General features: G+C 38.8%; 1 protein-coding gene across 1 annotated transcript in view; it reads left to right on the forward strand.

The window, feature by feature from the left end:
- The window catches only part of LOC146668395 (cytoplasmic phosphatidylinositol transfer protein 1-like), a 75,452-nt gene extending 57,469 nt beyond the window's left edge, over nucleotides 1–17,983 (forward strand). The window contains exons 3-9 of the mRNA XM_085410301.1: nucleotides 1,810–1,898; nucleotides 4,213–4,220; nucleotides 5,633–5,704; nucleotides 11,558–11,653; nucleotides 12,104–12,259; nucleotides 12,501–12,564; nucleotides 14,212–17,983. Of these exons, the coding sequence (XP_085266427.1) occupies nucleotides 1,810–1,898; nucleotides 4,213–4,220; nucleotides 5,633–5,704; nucleotides 11,558–11,653; nucleotides 12,104–12,259; nucleotides 12,501–12,564; nucleotides 14,212–14,567 (841 nt within the window). The 3' untranslated portion in view covers nucleotides 14,568–17,983. The remainder of the gene's footprint in view (nucleotides 1–1,809; nucleotides 1,899–4,212; nucleotides 4,221–5,632; nucleotides 5,705–11,557; nucleotides 11,654–12,103; nucleotides 12,260–12,500; nucleotides 12,565–14,211) is intronic.
- The last annotated feature ends 561 nt before the right edge of the window (nucleotides 17,984–18,544 follow it).

An 18,544-nucleotide genomic window follows, 5' to 3' on the forward strand; every position in this document is an offset into this window, starting at 1 on the left:
TGTAAACATGTAAATAAATAAGTAAACAAAACCATTGTTGGGGAAGTCTGTTTGTGTTTTGGTTTGGCTCTACTACCAAATGCAATAAAATTCCCTTCAGGCGTTCTTGAGATATCAAATTGACCAGAAGACATAAAAAAAACTAATCCACAAGTAATATTGTTATATTTTAATGATGTTCTTTGTATAAACGTGGTAAGCGTGGCAAGAAGAAACTGCATGGATGGAAGTTAGGCTTGTATAGAATCAACAACATAACTTTACTATAGTTAACTACTGTTCTGTTTACCTTAACTGGTCATCCATCTGGAGCTGCAACAAGTAAACATTAACTTTAAGTCACCAGCAGGGAATCAAGCTGCCAATCTGTCACACTTTAACCGCCTCATTAGCCCTCACAATCTGCTTCACACAGTACTTTACTATTTGGCCTGATCTCATCTCATGAATACTGTTTTCCTTGTTTATTATCATTATTATTATTGTTATTACTATTACTATTGTTAAAGTTGATTGATTATGAACAATTGTTACCATTCCTCAGATGCGTTCAGATAAACCGGGATGCTTTTTTAAAAAAATAAATAAAATAAAGCAGACATCCATTACGCTCGCACGTTTGGCAACATGGGCTGGCAAAGATCTTTACAAGAAGAAGAAGGAGGGAATAGGAGAACTCAACAGATGGAGGTGTAGGAGGGGTGTCAGTCTCTTTGTTGGAAGAGAGAGAGAATATCTGGCAGCATTCACAAATTTTTATTCACAGCAGTCACGTATTTCACGGAGTGCCATTTTTGTCCTGTTTTGGAGAGTATGTCAGTCAAAGTATGTGGCGGCTTTCCAAAGTACATAATCGAAGAAAAGTGAATGTCAAGCACAGACATGCATTAATAAGTCTCCTGAATACACATATTGGTAGAGTACTGAAACAGTGACCTCATGCTGGATGATACCGAGATTAAAAGTTTCAACAAAGTGCTTTCAGGCTCAGAAAACTCATATGTCTGCCGCTACAACTGATAAATAGTGCGATATTTAATAAATTTTTGAGAGTTTATATGACTATTTTGTTTGTGGGATAAGTATGACACTACCTTGACATAATTTAACCTGCATTAGAAGCATCCTGCTGATTCCTTGTGAAAAAGGGGGGAAAGCCAGAAGTAGCTTTATTAACTCAGATTAATACATTAGTGAAACAAAGCTGTGAGATGTTTCAAGTCGGAATAAGTTATCCGTCAGTGTCGAGGATTTGAATTGTTGAAATGTCATGAAATAAAATTATTATGTTGTAAAATTATGTTGCTGCACAGCTCACGAGAAAAAGGGAAGGCACCACTTGTTTTTTCCTCATTGCTGCCATTAATGTGTCTTTTGGTCCCTTTAGGTCCTTAAAGCCCAACTGCTTCAGCCATCCTTGGAATGAATGTGTTTAACTGTGTGTATATATATATAAAAAAAAAGAGAGAGCGCTCCTTTATAGACCACATTTATATCAGCAGCATAAATTGTTATAACTTTTTTTTTTGTCCGTATGTTCTTTTGTTGGTCTTTTGGTTTCATTTATTACATTAGAGTGGCTGAAAATCCTAAGCTGCCATTTGTACTCCCCTCAATCAAAGCTTTACAGAAGCACTCTTTTATTCAACTGTTTTATTCTGCGAGTCCATTTTCCTTTCATGCGTAAAACAAGTTTTTGATGATTGCTGTGCCAAAGGAAGCAGTTTCAATCTTTCAACCTCCTTCACTAACACAAGCTCACAGTTGCGCTCCACATCTGTCTTTGTCTCTCTCAATGCCTCTCTGCAGTAAATTACCCAGCTGGGCTCGAGCAGTGGTTCCTAAAATCTTCTATGTAACAGAGAAGGCATGGAACTACTACCCTTACACCATAACCGGTAAGTAAACCGTCTAAAAGTATTTCTCAGGATGTCATGCTGTTCACAGCTCATGCTATATCAAGAATTGAGTTAGCTGTTGTAACTGAAGGAGGCCTACTTTTGCCTTCTTAATACTCTGTGTTTAAAGCCTAGAACTACAGTCAGATTGTAAGCACAATATTTCTTTTAAAGGTCAGCTTCTCAGGACTCGCCAGCTACTATAAACACTTGGCTGCATGTTTTAAGTGAACTGGAGGAGTGTGAAAAGAAGATATAAAGGTTTAAGAAGCTTGGAGATAAAATCTGGTCCCAGATTGTGACTCTTTAATGGACAGTTTTAATAGATTGTGCAAAAGCATATATCCTTTTTTTTAATGTAGGTAAAAGTCACTGAGAGCCCAAAGAAAGCTGAAATTACAGCAAAAGTAACATAAGTAAAGAAACAAATACAACCGATATTCAGTGCAGGTGAACACAAACATCCAATTCATTTGCATTAACACATTATTTAAATAATTTCTTGCCTTAAATTTTTATTGGACTCAAACTTATCCGTCATAACCAACTCTAACAGTTTCAGGTCCGTCTGCGGATTATTCCAGAAAAAGGGAGCAGCATATTTAAAAGCCTTCTTTTTCCATTCTGACTGACACAATTTCCAGAAAGACCAATAAAGACATGTTCATGCAGCGTATAAGTTTAAAGCAGCAATTTTTCTGAGTATTCGAGATTTGGATGACTTGATCTGTTAATTAGTTGTGAAAGATTATATGAACCGCTGTAGATGTAACACAGTCTGAGGCAGCAGTGCCAGTTAAAATCTGCAGCCAGGAGACTTTCATTAAAATCGCAGGTTAGTGGTTTGTTACAGATTCATAAAAAGTCCCCTGAAAAGTTGAAGTTTGAGGCAAAGAAATTAGCCTGGACCTCAACATTATTGAAGCAGTGTGGGATCAGCTTAACAGAAAACAGAACTAAAGGCAGAAACATCCAAAGGAGAGATTTGAATGGCTGTCAAGAAGCCAGGAGGACTTTTTTTGAAGACTACTTAAAGAAATTACAAGAAAACCTACCTAAGAGAGTTCAGGCTGTGCTGTGGTTATACCAAATATCGCATTTCAAGCTAATTAGAATTGTAGAAACTCTCTTTTTACCTTCCATTCATCAGGTGCTGGCATATCCCAGCTGCCATATGGTGAGAGGTGGGGCACACTGTGGCTCTATCGCAGGGCAATCATTCACACTCATTGCCAATTTAGAATACCTACGTAACCTAATCCCATGCATGTGTGGTTGTGTGGATTTTCTCTTTGAACTCTGGCAACTGTACCTATTTCCCATTTTCCTTACAATATATAAAGAAATGAGAGTTGGATCAAGACTTTTGCACAGCACTGTAAGAAAAAGCGAATAAGTGGTCAGAGCCATCAAAGTTACTATGCAACCTAACTCGTAATTTATGGTCAGATTCCAGCAGCTCCATGTGTAATCTCTGAAGGACATTTGGAGGTTTCACCACATTAAGGCTTATAGCAGATTTGGGCACAGTGATCATGAGCTGGATGCAGTGACTTTGGAAATAAGCGCTTTTATAGCAACTTGAGCAAAATGCTAATTCAGTGTTAAAGGTCGGTGACTGCCATAGATGAAAGATGAGGGAGGATTTTCAGTGTTGATCAATAAAGTGCAATCTTAAACTCTATAAAAGGTGAAGGCATTTACATGGGACAGCATCTTCAGTCAAAAAGCAAACTGCAGACATTGTAAGTTCCTGAGTGCCCTTAATGCCTCCACGCAACATTCAAGGTCAACCAGAATGGGATGTTACATCAGTGACAGCGTTGCAGCTTTCTGGTTGCCAGTGTTTCAGTTTGGTAGCAAAACACAAAACTATGTAAAAAAGTATGAACGTGTCACTCATTCACGGGTGACCACGTTTAAATCTGCATATAGTTACATGCTTACAGCCGCCAGTGCTTTTTATGCGCATTGAGCACAGCGGTGGAATAAGCCAATATTACCAATATTACGAGCAAGCAGTAATCAGGAGTCCAAAGATCAGAGGCACAGTGGCCAGAACAGAACATTTCTGTGATGCTTTAATGATTCTGATCATTAAAAAGCGGTGTTACAAGATGATGAGGACAGATTAAAGGGAATGAAAACACACACTCTAGTGAGGAGGGATGATTTGGGTTTTCAGATATTTGACAGACATTTTTTATATGTTGTAGCCTTCACTTATATTCTTTGATGTTGTGTAACTGATTTTGCTTTCTTTTGTGTTCTCCCATGGCTTTGACCCGATGTCACCTCATGCATTGTTCTGAAGAATACACTGTAAGTATCCTCAATCATTGTGGAATATTATTGTGGAAATATTAGGAGCTAATTGAATATCATAGAAGGGGCAAACATTTATGTTTACCTCACCGGTAGATTTCAAACAAAGATCTTTTTTCTCCATTTCTTTTAATTAATAGCACATAGAAAAATTGATTATTAAGTATTGTGTACTTAATAATAGGCCCAGCAGAGACTCAACTCTGGCCCTTTGAGCTTTAGAAATTGTGAAGAATTGCATAGATTTTTCCCTTTTCCTATTGATTTAGACCTCTCCCTGCCACTGAAATTCATACTAGACCAAAGTAAATAAGTAATACATAAACAATGACAATAATTTGATTGTTTGTTTGTATTTTACAGTGAGTTCACAGGGGGAAGCATTTTCCCAGAGTTAACAAAAATTTCAGCACTTTTTTTAGTAGCTTTAGCAATTTATTACATAGTTTTACTCGTGAAGTCTGGTCCACTCAAGATCAAAGTGAGCTGTATGCGGCCCACAGTGTGAAATGACTTTGACATCCCTTCTCTAAATTGTGTCTGCTCGTCTTTCATTTCAAACATCTGACTGCTTGTAACATGTCAAATTGTAGAAAAATGCCAGAATTTACATATTAAAGAATTTTCCGATTACTGATTATGCAGTCTTCTGCTGTATGCAGCGTAGCCGCAGTACAGTGGTGGCAGCTGAGTTCTGTCAGAAGGGTTTGTTAGTCTCTGCAATGATCAAAACAACTTACATAGCAACCACACACACAAACACACACACACACGCACTAAGTTTTCCCCAATAATCAGAACGGCCTCTGTGACCCATGATTAACCTTGATACATAATTTAAAACATATGAATGTGATTAGGCTTAGCTATAGGGCTTCTGTTATGCAGAGGGAGAAATGTCAGTAGCGTGAGTCACGACACTTTTGGGTGTGGGGATAAACGGGGAAAGAGGACAATGTTGTGACAGCGAAGGAATGCTCGATATTGTCTATGTGCATGTGTGGGAGCGTACTGTGCTTATGTATGAGTCAGTGCAAATACACCCATGCAAAATGAGTTTTTAAGCAGGCTAGCAAAATTGTCTTGGTTTTTGTCACTTTTGACAGGGAGATTTAAGTACTGCACTGCTACAGCTCATTTTAAACTATACAGTGATAAACATACAAATGGAGAAAAAACCTTCCCAACTCAGACACGGTGCTCATAAAAGCACTTGAGGTGTTACAGCAAGGCACGTATGAATATGTTAGCCTCATGAAGAACAGACTTCATAAGCTCGTTGCTTCTATTTTTGCTCAGCTTTGGAATGCAGAAGAATAATAAAAGCAACACCGCTTCTGTTAAGGACATTAGTTGATGAATTTGTCTTTACAAGTGATTAAGCATCTTTTTTCTTTCTTAATCCACAGTGCTCGTTCCTGCCCAAGTTTTCCATCCACATAGAGACAAAATATGAGGACAACAAAGGATGCAATGACAATGTAAGTACATGGTGTGCAGGTGTGATAGGAGCTTTGAACTGTGGTTTGGGTGTTTCCTTTTAGTCACATGCTGAGTGGAACACAGTATAGTATGACTGCTCTGTACATCTGCAGTCTGTTGCATGAATGTCTCTGCAAGCAGATGGACGCCTCCTGTGTTCCTCCTCCAGATGGTCTAAAGGCAAATAGTTTTCCATGCTGCAGAGATTTTAAAGTGTTTTTGAGGCAAACTTGTGATTTTGGGCTATACAAGTTATATTGATTTGACCTCATGATGTGTTATTAGTAATGGCCTTGTGTTCCGTTACTTCTGGGCTTTCTGTTCTGATATAAATACTGTAGCATATGCACTTTGGTGACCCATAAGCAGCGCAATGGAACAAAGTAGAAAATGAAACTTTTAGTTTTATCTTTATCGTGAAATGCACTGTTTGTGGTTTCCCAGTGAACACCCATACTGCTGTCAGCCCATATGCCCAGTCAGTTAATCAGGCAGGCTCTCACTCCCACGCAAATCTTTCAGCTTAATGTAACACTGCTGACTGTTTGCTCTCTTTCTCATAGAGAAATATGTAAAGCAAGATAACCCTGTCTAAGATAAAATAGCACATAAAAAACAAGATCTCTACAAAGGCTATATGAGTAAAATTATCCAGGCAGATCTGGCAGCAAAGACTCTTTCTGTGCAATCCCATCATGTAATAATGCCAACAGTGCATGAGCCTCAAGAGTCTGCCAAAAAACGGCTCCACTTGTTGGACACCTAATTTCATTTGGGTTGTTGGAATTGCTAACTCTCTGTATTCCCATTTATATGGGTATTAATCATCAAATGAAAGGCTGCCAGTGCTCAGACATTAGGAAAAAGAAATCGTGGAGTGGTGTGCTACATACAGATAGTTTTAAATGTATTGTGGTTACTGGTAAGCAGGTTAAGATCACTCGAGTTTTAAAATGATGTGTGGTTTTTGCGATGTATACGTAGAAGATGGTTCCTAGTGCTTCAAGTGCTTTGTTTGTGTCTGAGACAAACCACACTTGTACCCTTAAAGCAGGAAGACGGAAATGACCAGACTGTCAGTGCTCATTGATGCATGCATGAAACGTTAGACTGATGCTTGCTTCATCTGACAAGACAAAGTGATAGACCAAAGAGTTTTTAAATGAAATCTAAAGAGCAGAAATCGCCTTCAGCAAGTGCACTTTGTGGATGAAAACTAAGAGAAATCACAGTTGTGTCGGATAAATATCTGGTTTCAATTTGAAATGCCTGTGGACACACACGGACACACACGCAGATTTAGCACTTAGATTTAGTAATGGAATAAAACAGCTTTGCTACTTTGTATAACGTCTTTAAGGCAAGTAAACAAGGGGCTTTGCATTTTTTATGACAAACAGTAACCAGTCTGAGTTATGTATGTTTCTATAAAGGATGCTGTGAAATGATAAGAATGCAGCTGCTTTGGTGTGTGTGTGTGTGTGTGTGTGTGTGTGTGTGTGTGTGTGTGTGTGTGTGTGTGTGTGTGTTTTTTTAAGACTTCAACAAACCTTCCCCCACCCATAGTCCAGGGGTGGGGGAACTCCAGGCCTCGAGGGCCGGTGTCCTGCAGGTTTTAGATGTGTCCTTGATCCAACACAGCTGATTTAAATGGCTAAATTACTTCCTCAACATGTCTTGAAGTTCCCCAGAGGTCTGGTAATGAACTAATCATTTGATTCAGGTGTGTTGACCCAGGGTGAGATCTAAAACCTGCAGGACACCGGCCGTCGAGGCCTGGAGTTGCCCACCTCTGCCCTGGTCCAATCTTACGACATAACTTGCATTTGTCCACTCAGCTTGTTGTTTATAAACTAAGCTGAAAACATAGTGAAAGAGAGGAAGGCCAACTGCATGAATATGGAGGAAGCATGAATGGAAACAAAAAAGGAAAAGCAAGGAATCTTGAAAGTTAGAAGGACAGGAAATGAGTAGATGTGCCTGGACAGAATGCACTCGTTGAATTGAGGGTGTGGTAAAAGAAAATGCATGAGAGGTTTCACACAGGGAAACTGTAACCATAATAAGATCATGCAACAAAAAGAAAGAAAGAAAAAAGATACAGATATGATTGAATCAGGGCTGAGCTCAAGGAATGTAGACTTTGGGATTGCCCAGGTTACAACACATCTTATAACAAATGAAACATGCTCATGTCTCATAAAGTCTCATGAAAAATAGAATACAGCTGGTTAATGTTAAGCAGAAATAAGCAGTGTCTTCGCCATTGGACAGAATGACAGAGAAAGTGTAAGGCCATAAGTAGAGCTATGGCTTTGCGATACACTTAAATCTTGGGCAGTGATATATTTACTGTTTGTTGTCATCTCTTACCCCCTCTTTCTGTACTAAATATACATTCAGTAATTATGCTAATTATTTTTATCCACTGAAAATGGGAGACTATACATTTAAAAAGGTTGTACTTCCCAAACAGTTAATGTAATGTATTTGTAAAATCCAGGGAATTAAACTTGAGAGCCTGAGCTTCAATCACATCTTAATGATTTGAATTGAAAATCCAGCCTTATTCTTGATGGATAAGGCTTGTGCTATTATCATTATTAATATTATCAAAACAATCCCATAAAAATAGGTCTGTAGGTTCCCAGTCATTCAGGTCACAGGAGTCTTAAGTCATTGAACTGAATTCATTTGGACTTCTTTATATGTTTGTGAAGTTGTTTTTTTTATCCAAGTCATTGATGACTCTCAGGACCACGTCCGAGTTGATACATGAGACTCTTCATCAGCTTGTAGAACTAAAGAAGGGTCTCAGATGAGAGGTAAAAAGTCTTCATTCAATACCATTTGTTAGTGTATCTAGAAAAAAAGATTAAATGTTATTTTCTCATAGCTAAAGACGTACCCTAAGTTTATTAGAGTATTTTGAGTATTTTCCTTGCTTATGTTTATATTGAAATGGTCTCTTAAGAGTTTTAGGTGCTGGTGCTGCATCAGTATCTTTAAAAATATTCAGCATCGAGTGAAAAAAAAAAAAACCCCAAAACATTTCACTCATTCATTACTGCAGATGTTTGTTTATATTTTGCAGAGTGACAAAGTGCAGCTATTTTTCCTTCTTCTCATCTGTTGACACAAATCAATTTCCTGTCACTTCTTTTATTGCTTTCCCTGTCTGTCATTATCAGAACAGTTTCAGAATGTAACTGTAACCTTGGAATTATTTAAGTGCCACAGTGTCTAGTTTGTGATGTATCACAGTGTTGCTGTTGTAGTAGAAAGGACTATTTCTAGAGGTCAACTCATTATTTATCAAGCTTTTGATTTTGTTTCACACAAATTTTGCAGCAAGATGCTCACAAGCTCTGACTGTAGAAGAACTGATAAATCGACAAGTAGATGCATGCATAAATTGCAGTGTATTATAAACTAACTGCAACATCCCTTTATTCAACATGAGAAATAATGACCGACAGCAATAAGAAAGCAACACAAAGAATGAAGGAGGGCCGATGACTTCTCAACATTTGATGCAGTTATTGGAGTCAGCACTGGCAGTGCTGCAAAACATGGGAGAGAGCGCCCCCTACTGGTTATTTAGACAATAACATGTGGTTCAAGTGATGAGGCTTTAGAGCAGGGGTGGGCAACTCCAGGCCTCGAGGGCCGGCGTCCTGCAGGTTTTAGATGTGTCCTTGATCCAACACAGCTGATTTAAATGGCTAAATGACCTCCTCAACATGTCTTGAAGTTCCCCAGAGGTCTGGTAACGAACTAATCATTTGATTCAGGTGTGTTGACCCAGGGTGAGATCTAAAACCTGCAGGACACCGGCCGTCGAGGCCTGGAGTTGCCCACCTCTGCCCTGGTCCAATCTTACGACATAACTTGCATTTGTCCACTCAGCTTGTTGTTTATAAACTAAGCTGTAAAACATAGTGAAAGAGAGGAAGGCCAACTGCATGAATATGGAGGAAGCATGAATGGAAACAAAAAAGGAAAAGCAAGGAATCTTGAAAGTTAGAAGGACAGGAAATGAGTAGATGTGCCTGGACAGAATGCACTCGTTGAATTGAGGGTGTGGTAAAAGAAAATGCATGAGAGGTTTCACACAGGGAAACTGTAACCATAATAAGATCATGCAACAAAAAAAAAGAAAGAAAGAAAAAAGATACAGATATGATTGAATCAGGGCTGAGCTCAAGGAATGTAGACTTTGGGATTGCCCAGGTTACAACACATCTTATAACAAATGAAACATGCTCATGTCTCATAAAGTCTCATGAAAAATAGAATACAGCTGGTTAGGGCTGCTCAATTAATCGAATTTTAATCACGATTACGATCTGGGCTTTCAACGATCATTAAAAATGACTGAGCCGATTATTAGCCCCTCCCTCATTTATCCGCGACACCTTAAAGGCCGGTCCGTGAAAATATTGTCGGGCGCAAAAAAGGTTGGAGACCGCTGATTAAGAGGACCCGAGGGAAGCCCGGAAAGCTAAGCAGAAGTTATTTGGAGAGGAGAGTGACTGCCGCTGGTTGAAAAGAGAGGTAAAAAAACTTCAGTGGTGTTGCACACTATTTTATATTATTTTTTAAAGTCATTGTTAACCCTTTAAAGCCGGTCAGAGCAGCACGTTCCGTGTTGTGTAACTATTTTTAAATCCCTGTAGAACCGGAACCGTGTAAGCTAGCGCAATAATTTGTTTTGCATATGAAACCGGAGGAGTTGTACTTACATCTGATGCCATCAGCTTGTCCTCGGTCACAGTTTCCTTCCACATAAAGCTTTGCAAAAACTGCATAAAAAGCTCTTGCAGGAACAAAAACACAATATTCCAGAAACACGCTTTGCCGATCCTATCAGCTGTTCGTAACACTTCCCACAGTGAAACAGACGTCAGCGCGAACTGTATGTCCGCCATTTCCTGGCCGAAACCGGAAGTGACGTCATTTTCGCGGAAATTGTAGTTTTTTACTTGTAGGCCTTAAAAGCCTATACTGGTCATGTTTGACCTTTCTGAATAGTTGCTGGGATGCTTAGAACTCAAATTGCACTGCTGGAAATAGTTTATTTTGATGCACATGCTGTTTTCTTTGCAAATTTGCATCATAGGATTGTTTTTTCGTTTTTCCTGCAGTATATAAAAATTGCTGTATCTCCAAAATAAAACTATGAAGACACTCAAAATAAATTTCCTGTTGTTGTAAACTATTTTTTGCAACTTTTTTGTATTTAAAGTTTTGAGGGATAAACCTCTTAAATTTCTCCAAGTAGAAATATATGTAAACAAAACAAAAACGATTTTCAATTTTTTTGTAGTTTATTGCACTTTTTTGCAATTAATGTAGTTACTATGGACTTAATGCATACATATTATTAAAATATGGGCTATAACAGTTGCATAGCAAATTGAAATGCTCCCACAAACGGCACTACAACATGTAAAAAAAATAATATGAGCTCTGGCGGACTTGGTTCTATAGTAGGTCTTAAAGGGTTAAATAAATATCGTCAAATAATCGCGATCTCAATTTCAGTGAAAATAATCGTGATTATCATTTTTGCCATAATCGAGCAGCCCTACAGCTGGTTAATGTTAAGCAGAAATAAGCAGTGTCTTCGCCATTGGACAGAATGACAGAGAAAGTGTAAGACCATAAGTAGAGCTATGGCTTTGCAATACACTTTGCGATACACTGGAGTTGCCCACCTCTGCTTTTAGAGTGACAAGGTACAAGTCAAGCAGTGTTAAGATTCTATTCCAACTCTTGCAGTGACCAGTAAGTACCTTTCTGAGATGTATTTATGTGACGACGGGCAAATCTACCTCGTCTGTTTTCAGATCTTTGACACTGAGCTGAAGGACCAGGAGAGGGAAGTTTGCTTCATCGACATCGCCTACGATGAGATCCCGGAGCGCTACTATAAAGAGTCTGAGGTGAGTTTGTGTAGGTGTGTGTGTGTGTTTGAAGGCTGTTAGCTAATAGGAGTAAACGCCCCTGGAGAGGTGTAAACACACTGGTGGAAACAGTAGTAAAAACTGTGTCATTTATTAAATAACTTCTAATGGAAAGGTTCTTCTGTTTCTAGATGGAAAATAGGAATACATTTTATTTTATTTTTATCTGTTCAGTTGTGTAAATTATGTGGACTTCAGAGCTGCACTTACCTCAAATGACTCTTCCATCTCACACATTTTTATCTGGCATCTATCTTTTTTCATAGCTGTTTAATAAAAGCTTGAGATTTTCTCAAGGACGAGGGTTAATGTGAAAAGGTGTTATTTACTGTCATTCAGTTCAAAGTTTTGATTATTTCCCAAGTCTGTTGCAGACACGATGCCAGTTTGGGTTACAGTGTCACATGTGTGATCACTCCACAATTGCAGGACTTACGATATTTCAAGTCTGAGAAGACGTCACGAGGGATTCTTCAGGAGGGCTGGAGGGACACGCAGGATCCCATCATGTGCTCATACAAACTTGTCTCAGTAAAGTTTGAGGTGTGGGGTCTGCAGACACGAGTTGAGCAGTTTGTCCACAAGGTGAGACGTCAGACGCAAGTCTTAATAAAATACATATTTCAAATTCTAGTACTGGATGAAGTAAATTTCCATAGTTACAACTGAAACGTGAATGTTTCCAACTTATCACAGCACATGTTCATCTTATGGTTGGTAAATGGGTTGAATATTAACAAACTGTAAGGCGTGGCTATTTATATTATTTGTGTGTTAGTTTATAAAGTTTTTCTGGACTTCAGACCGTCTTTGTATTTTTTTACAGGTGGTTCGGGATGTGCTGCTGCTGGGACACAGGCAGGCTTTTGCCTGGGTGGATGAGTGGATAGGTAGGTCACTGCTGAACTTATGTCATTAAAGTATTTAGTTTTCTTGTCTAAGTAATAGTACACAGTGCTACATGCAGTGGTAGCACGTCCATAGTTTAACAAATGTTTGAATTTGACATGTTCTTGTACTTTGCATTGTAGATCACTGTAGTTTACTTCCTGCCTCATTCATTGCCATGCATGAACAGTCATTCGGCCTCCAGCTAAACCCGGCCACTGCTAGTCCTGTTTATTCTCTTACAGCATGGAACCTCTTCTCACAACTAACCCACTAATAATAAACGCTTTTTGAGCATGGTCAAAGTTTGTTTCAACTGAGACCTGCACAATAGAAATATATTTCAACCACATTCTTTCATGTTTCATAATGGAGACATTCATATGTACCAGTTGATGCAACAAAAAAAATAAAAAAATGTAAAGAGTAGAAACAGTATTCTAAAACTGAAACAAAGTATCAGCAAAATAAAATGCGTGCAGCGCATCTGACTGGCTGGTTGTGGTTAAATTGCCACTTATTCCTTTATTCCTTGGTGATGAGTGTGGTCCTTACTGAAACATGAAAGCTACCTTTGTCTGTTTCTGTGGATTTTGTGGTTGTGCAAGAAGCAGCTCTGTTTGCTCGTATAAGTGGCTGCAGCACATTAACTGTAGGGTGCATAGATGAGCCCATTGTCTTTGCCCTGAAATGTTCCCCTTCTCTATAACCACTAACCATTGCAGCCTGCACTTTTTTAATACTCCTAAAATCTTTTCACTGTGGAAAGATTTTTTTTTTTTTTGCCTGTGGAATCGGTTTTGCAGGTGTTTCTTTTATGCTTGCAATGATCCAGCCTCTCCATGCTTTTCCTTTGTCTTGAAACATCCTTGACCTTATCAGTCCTTTCCTCTTTGTGTGCCTCGGATTTGTTTGGTTTTATCCCACAAACTCTTTGGGTCTTGGGAAGCTGGCAGCTTAACCTCTAAAGCTTTAACTTCAAAAAAAGCCTGCCTTTGCCACCTAACGCTCTCGCTCCCCCACCTGTCTCTCAATTGGAGAACGTTGTAGGAGAGTTACCAACATTTCGACCCCCGTTCCACCCCTCCCCCCTTCTTCCAGATATGACTTTGGATGATGTGCGGGATTACGAGAGAAAAATGCATGAGAAAACCAACATTAAAGTTTGCCATGAACAGCAAGAGCATTCCACAACAAACGCATCTTCACTGGATGACATAGAGATCCATGACAAAGCAAGCGTATGTGTCTTTTTCATTGTTTTTTTTACTCCATTGCCCCTCTTTTCTTATATTTAAACTGATGATGACTCTCCTCTGAAGCGTTCACAGCTGACTTTACATGTTCTCATGGATCGACTTATTCTGAGTCAAACTACTCACACACAAAGCCAAAAAACGAAATTTAATTTGAACTAACAGTTATGATGATTCTAAAAAAAATGGTTCCTAAAAAATTCACGTTATCCACGTTTTTTTGTAAATATGTGGTTTGTTTTGTTTTTTAGTCTTTTACTGACCATGTACCATTTTCTAGGTGTGGCTGTGTTAACACATTCCAGCTTAACGTTTCTACATTCATACAAAGGCTTAAAAAGTTGTGTCCACCTTTCTGTCACTGGTCTTAATAAAATAAAATTTCTGATCCAGACATGACGATGGATGAGGTGAGAGAGTTTGAGCGCGCCATCCAGGAGGCCACGAACCAGAAGATTGGGATGTTTCCCCCGTCGATCTCTATCAGTGAGACACCCCTGTCCTCCTGTGCCCTCACTGGCCCTGCCAGCGCCCCCTCCACACCCATGTGCACCGATGCGCCTGAGTCACTCTCTGTCCCCAAGGACCGACCCCGCAAAAAGTCTGCCCCAGAAACCCTGACCCTTCCTGACCCAGCTCCAAGTGACGTCCCCCAGGGCTCAACCGTAAGCCCATTACCCACTTCAAACCACCTCCAACCATCCACACCGCCCTCTAATTCTGAGCTTGCTGAAGTGGAGGACCAGTAGAAGAACTTGGAATCTCTTTCCCTACCCCTTATTTTACTTATTCCCAGTACCTGTTGTCTTATGTGCCCAAATGAGACTAGCCTAACCTCCAAACACCAGTGCCCAAGACAGTCAAGTTCCTTAGCCATATCCAATGAATTGCCATAATCCTGAAAAAAAAAACAACAATCACTCTACAACAATCACTCTAGAAGCCTCATCAGTGTCACTGATACCATCCAGGGCAGCTGTAGGCTAAGCCACTGTGACGTGGCAGGCTTCTTCTTCCTGTGACTCTAACCAGCCACATTTAATCTAACAACCACCCACGGTCTTTAATTAAAGCAAAGCTTGTCAAATTGTATTTTATTTTTTTGACCAGCAGTTCTTTAACTCATCGGAATAAATTCCTGGCATTGTTTCCTTAGTTGTTATCGTCAACCATAAAGGCTGGCTATGAACTATCGAACTTTGAATAGTTGCCTTAACACCACAGAGCCATTGGTGTTTAATAGTTTTGACGACATGTGCAAATGAATGAATTTGTAAAATGGCTGTCGTGTATTCAATTAGAAATGTAATCATTGAAATGCACTAGAGTAGCACTGTAGATGTAATTTGTTAAAAAATCATACATTGAAATGAAAAGACAGCCAAGAACCCTCATAAAAGATGCTCCTGTTTCTTGAGCCGTCCAAACTAGTCGTTGGATCAGACTCTGCCCATTCCTTTGTTTTCCGAACTCCATTAATATAAGTGATGCAAGAGCAGTACAATCATAGAGTAAACACCTCAGGTCTCCCCCAACTCTATCTGGCACGCACTCCAAATACAGGGATTGTACTGTGTGTTTCTCTCCCTGGTTATTGCCAAACACGTGCATTTTGTACCTCCGCTGACATAATACAGTAACTATTGTACTATACTAGTCTGCCTAACCCTTGGAAATGTTTACACATCAGAAACCTTGGAGCATTTGCATATTAGCAGTCATGTTCAGAATAAGCTGTTGTTATTACTGCATTTGTCGTTTTAACGTGACAGTTGCAGTGTTGAAAGGTACTGCATATATCTTACTGAAGTTGACTGAGAGGTCAGTACAACAAAAGTACTTCATTACAACCAAGTCAAGTGTTGCCTGAAACTAATGCTGGACATCACATGTGACATAAATGTGATCCTTTTTGATCAAATCAGCGAGTCACTTTTACGTCACATGCAGGAACAAGGCCATTTTTGAGGAGGTTTTTCTTTTTGTTTTGTGCATAGTGGAGGTAGCAGCAACTCAGTGTTTGATTGGAGGAGAAGGGCACGTGCGTCAAGCTGACTTGAGTATGTGCCTCATTAGGTGCAAAGTATTTGCAGAAGTGCTTACTTTTTTGTCTCACCAGTGTTGGCAGAAAACAGTTTTAAAACAGAAGTGTCATTTGTAGTGAGCTATTATCATCCAAAACCGCCAGGATGACAATTTGTCCTGTGAAGGAATAAAAAAATGGTATTAATCAAAGACAGGTTTTTATATATGCTGCATGGATTTTTCACACCACATATTATATGAAGTAGATGGATATAATGTAAATGGATGATTTGATATATTTGGTGATTGAACCGCGTAAGAATAACGAATGCTTACATTTGAAGTCTGTAGTCATTTTGTAAAATATAACATCCAAATTTGAAGTGAAATGAAAGCATGTCCAGAGAATATACTCTGTAGGCCTATAAACTCTTTGAACTCAGTGCCTCTGCATGCAGAATTATATAATTACCGACATGTGTGTAAACCAAACTCTTATATTTAAGCAACAGACACACAAAATGCTGTTGCATTCTTCTTTCCCGGCTTTTTCCTGGCTCAAATGCTGCATTTAAGAATAAAAATGGGATAAAACGTCACATAAAGTAGCTGAATTGCAACATAATCAGATCAAGTCCATCATATCAAATGACACCACCAGATTTTCAAGTAACAGGGCTAACTTGTTATGTTTTAGTAAAGAAATTATTTGTTCGCTTCCCCCCTCCTTATGCGATTACCAACCTACAGCGCAATGCATTTTGCACTTTCCAGTCTTTGACACCTTATTTGACAATGAAGGAATGTGTTACATTACTGTCTTGTTGGGTTTGTTGGACCAAAGTCCCATATTACAGCATATTAACTTCAGAGAGAGAAGGTCAAAGAGAAGATCCTCGATGGTCTTCTCCTACAATATTGTTACTATTTTGTACAGTTTCTCACTTGCTTTTGTTAAAAAACAGAAAAAAAAACTGTAGCCATTTATCTGTAACTGTAGCTTTTGTCTTTGCCTTCTGAGGATACAAATGCTATATTCTGGTTATTGGCCCTTTGTTGATCTGTTATGTATAAGCTTATACATACTTACAACTCTGGTATTGACCACCTCTCTTGTCAGGAACAAAGAGATCCAGGGACATGTTCGATCTACCATGGGCTATTAATAAAATGCAAAATATCCAACTGTGTAACATTAAGCTCTGCTCTGTTTAAAAGAGTAACACATTAGGTATTGTAAATACTGTTGTTAATGATTAATATAGTAGATTTCTTATATTGAACCTGTTCAAAGTTTCATTACTGATGTGACATGAATGTGCTTAAAGCAGACAAAGAAGGTTACTCTTTTGTGTTTGTGTGATTAGGATGGCATTTTCACAGACATGGATTCAAATGTCTGTTTTATTCTAGATCTAGGCTTGATATGTGTCTAATCAATGAAGCTGTCATCTATTGAGCATACTGAATTTGGTTATGTTTACTTTTCTCAGTTAAGTATCAAAGTTCCTCATCGTAGTGGTGCACTTTTGACTCCAGTTGCTTTTGATGACCCTGCGGGGCAATATTATTTTCCAAGTCGTACAACAAAATGAAGCGTTTCTTTTTAGTGGTGTGGCTGCTTTGATGTTTACTCGCCATGTTTATTGAGGGTTGATTGGCTCTTCTGTTTTCCTTTATGTAGTAAACCTGCTGTACTTTGATTTAGTGATGATGTATTGTTCAGAGAAAAATGGTTTTAAAAATGAGTTTATCACCATTTCTTTTGTCAAGAGGACCAAACATTTCACTCCTCCTCCCCTCTTCCTGATGCAGTTTGCATTCGGCCAGGCTGTCGTGCTGTCTCCTGATATTTGGGGCCTGTGTCACAAAGCAGAGTCATGGAGTTATTTGGGATCTGTCACTGAGTAAAAGCACAGCTCAGTGTACTGCAGCATGTGTACGTTTCTGGCTCATCAAACTTTCTTCGTTAATTGTGCTTTGTGACACAGGCCCCAGAAGTGCCATTCTTGTTTAGCTGCTGGAAGTTGCTCTTAGTTCTTCCACTTATACTATTATTGCATTTGCTATATTTTTATTGCAGTTCAAGGTTAATTTGGTTCTTTGTTGTAATTATGGTTTTACTTTTTTCTGAAATAAACTTTATTAGCTATTACAAATGTGTATCTATTCTTTTTTTAGTTCTAAGGCCCAAATCATCAGCCCTACACCACCGTGCTTGACATTTTGTCTGAAGTGTTTGTCCTGACATGTTGGTGTGGTGTGCATGATGCGTAGCGGCAGTTAACACACACCTGTATGCTCCAGATGGGTAAACTACCAAAACATCTGCTCTTCATTTAGGTGCTCACACTCGCTGATGAGCATTTAATCAAATGCATTTGATTGACATTACAATTGAAAGTTGAGCACTTTCTTTTTCACATGACTCCATTTATGTAATGGAATTACAATTACTCAGCAATATGTTAGCGTAAGATTGTTGTTAGTGTAATAGTGTAATCATACTGTTCAACTTTATTGGTGCATTGTTGAATAACCAAAACATTGCAGAGTACTTTCAAAAGAAAGAAACTGTCATTGTAAAATGACCTTCCAGTCTCCAGCTGAGTAATAATAACTACATTATTAATATGCTTTGGAATCCAAATATAAAGGCAAAGTTAAACCACTCAAGAATAATTTAGCACACTTCTAACAT

This window comes from Rhamphochromis longiceps, linkage group LG6 (assembly GCF_057381845.1).
Source record: "Rhamphochromis longiceps isolate RC_006_pf linkage group LG6, R_longiceps_female_GT1.1, whole genome shotgun sequence".
NCBI classification, from domain to species: domain Eukaryota; kingdom Metazoa; phylum Chordata; class Actinopteri; order Cichliformes; family Cichlidae; genus Rhamphochromis; species Rhamphochromis longiceps.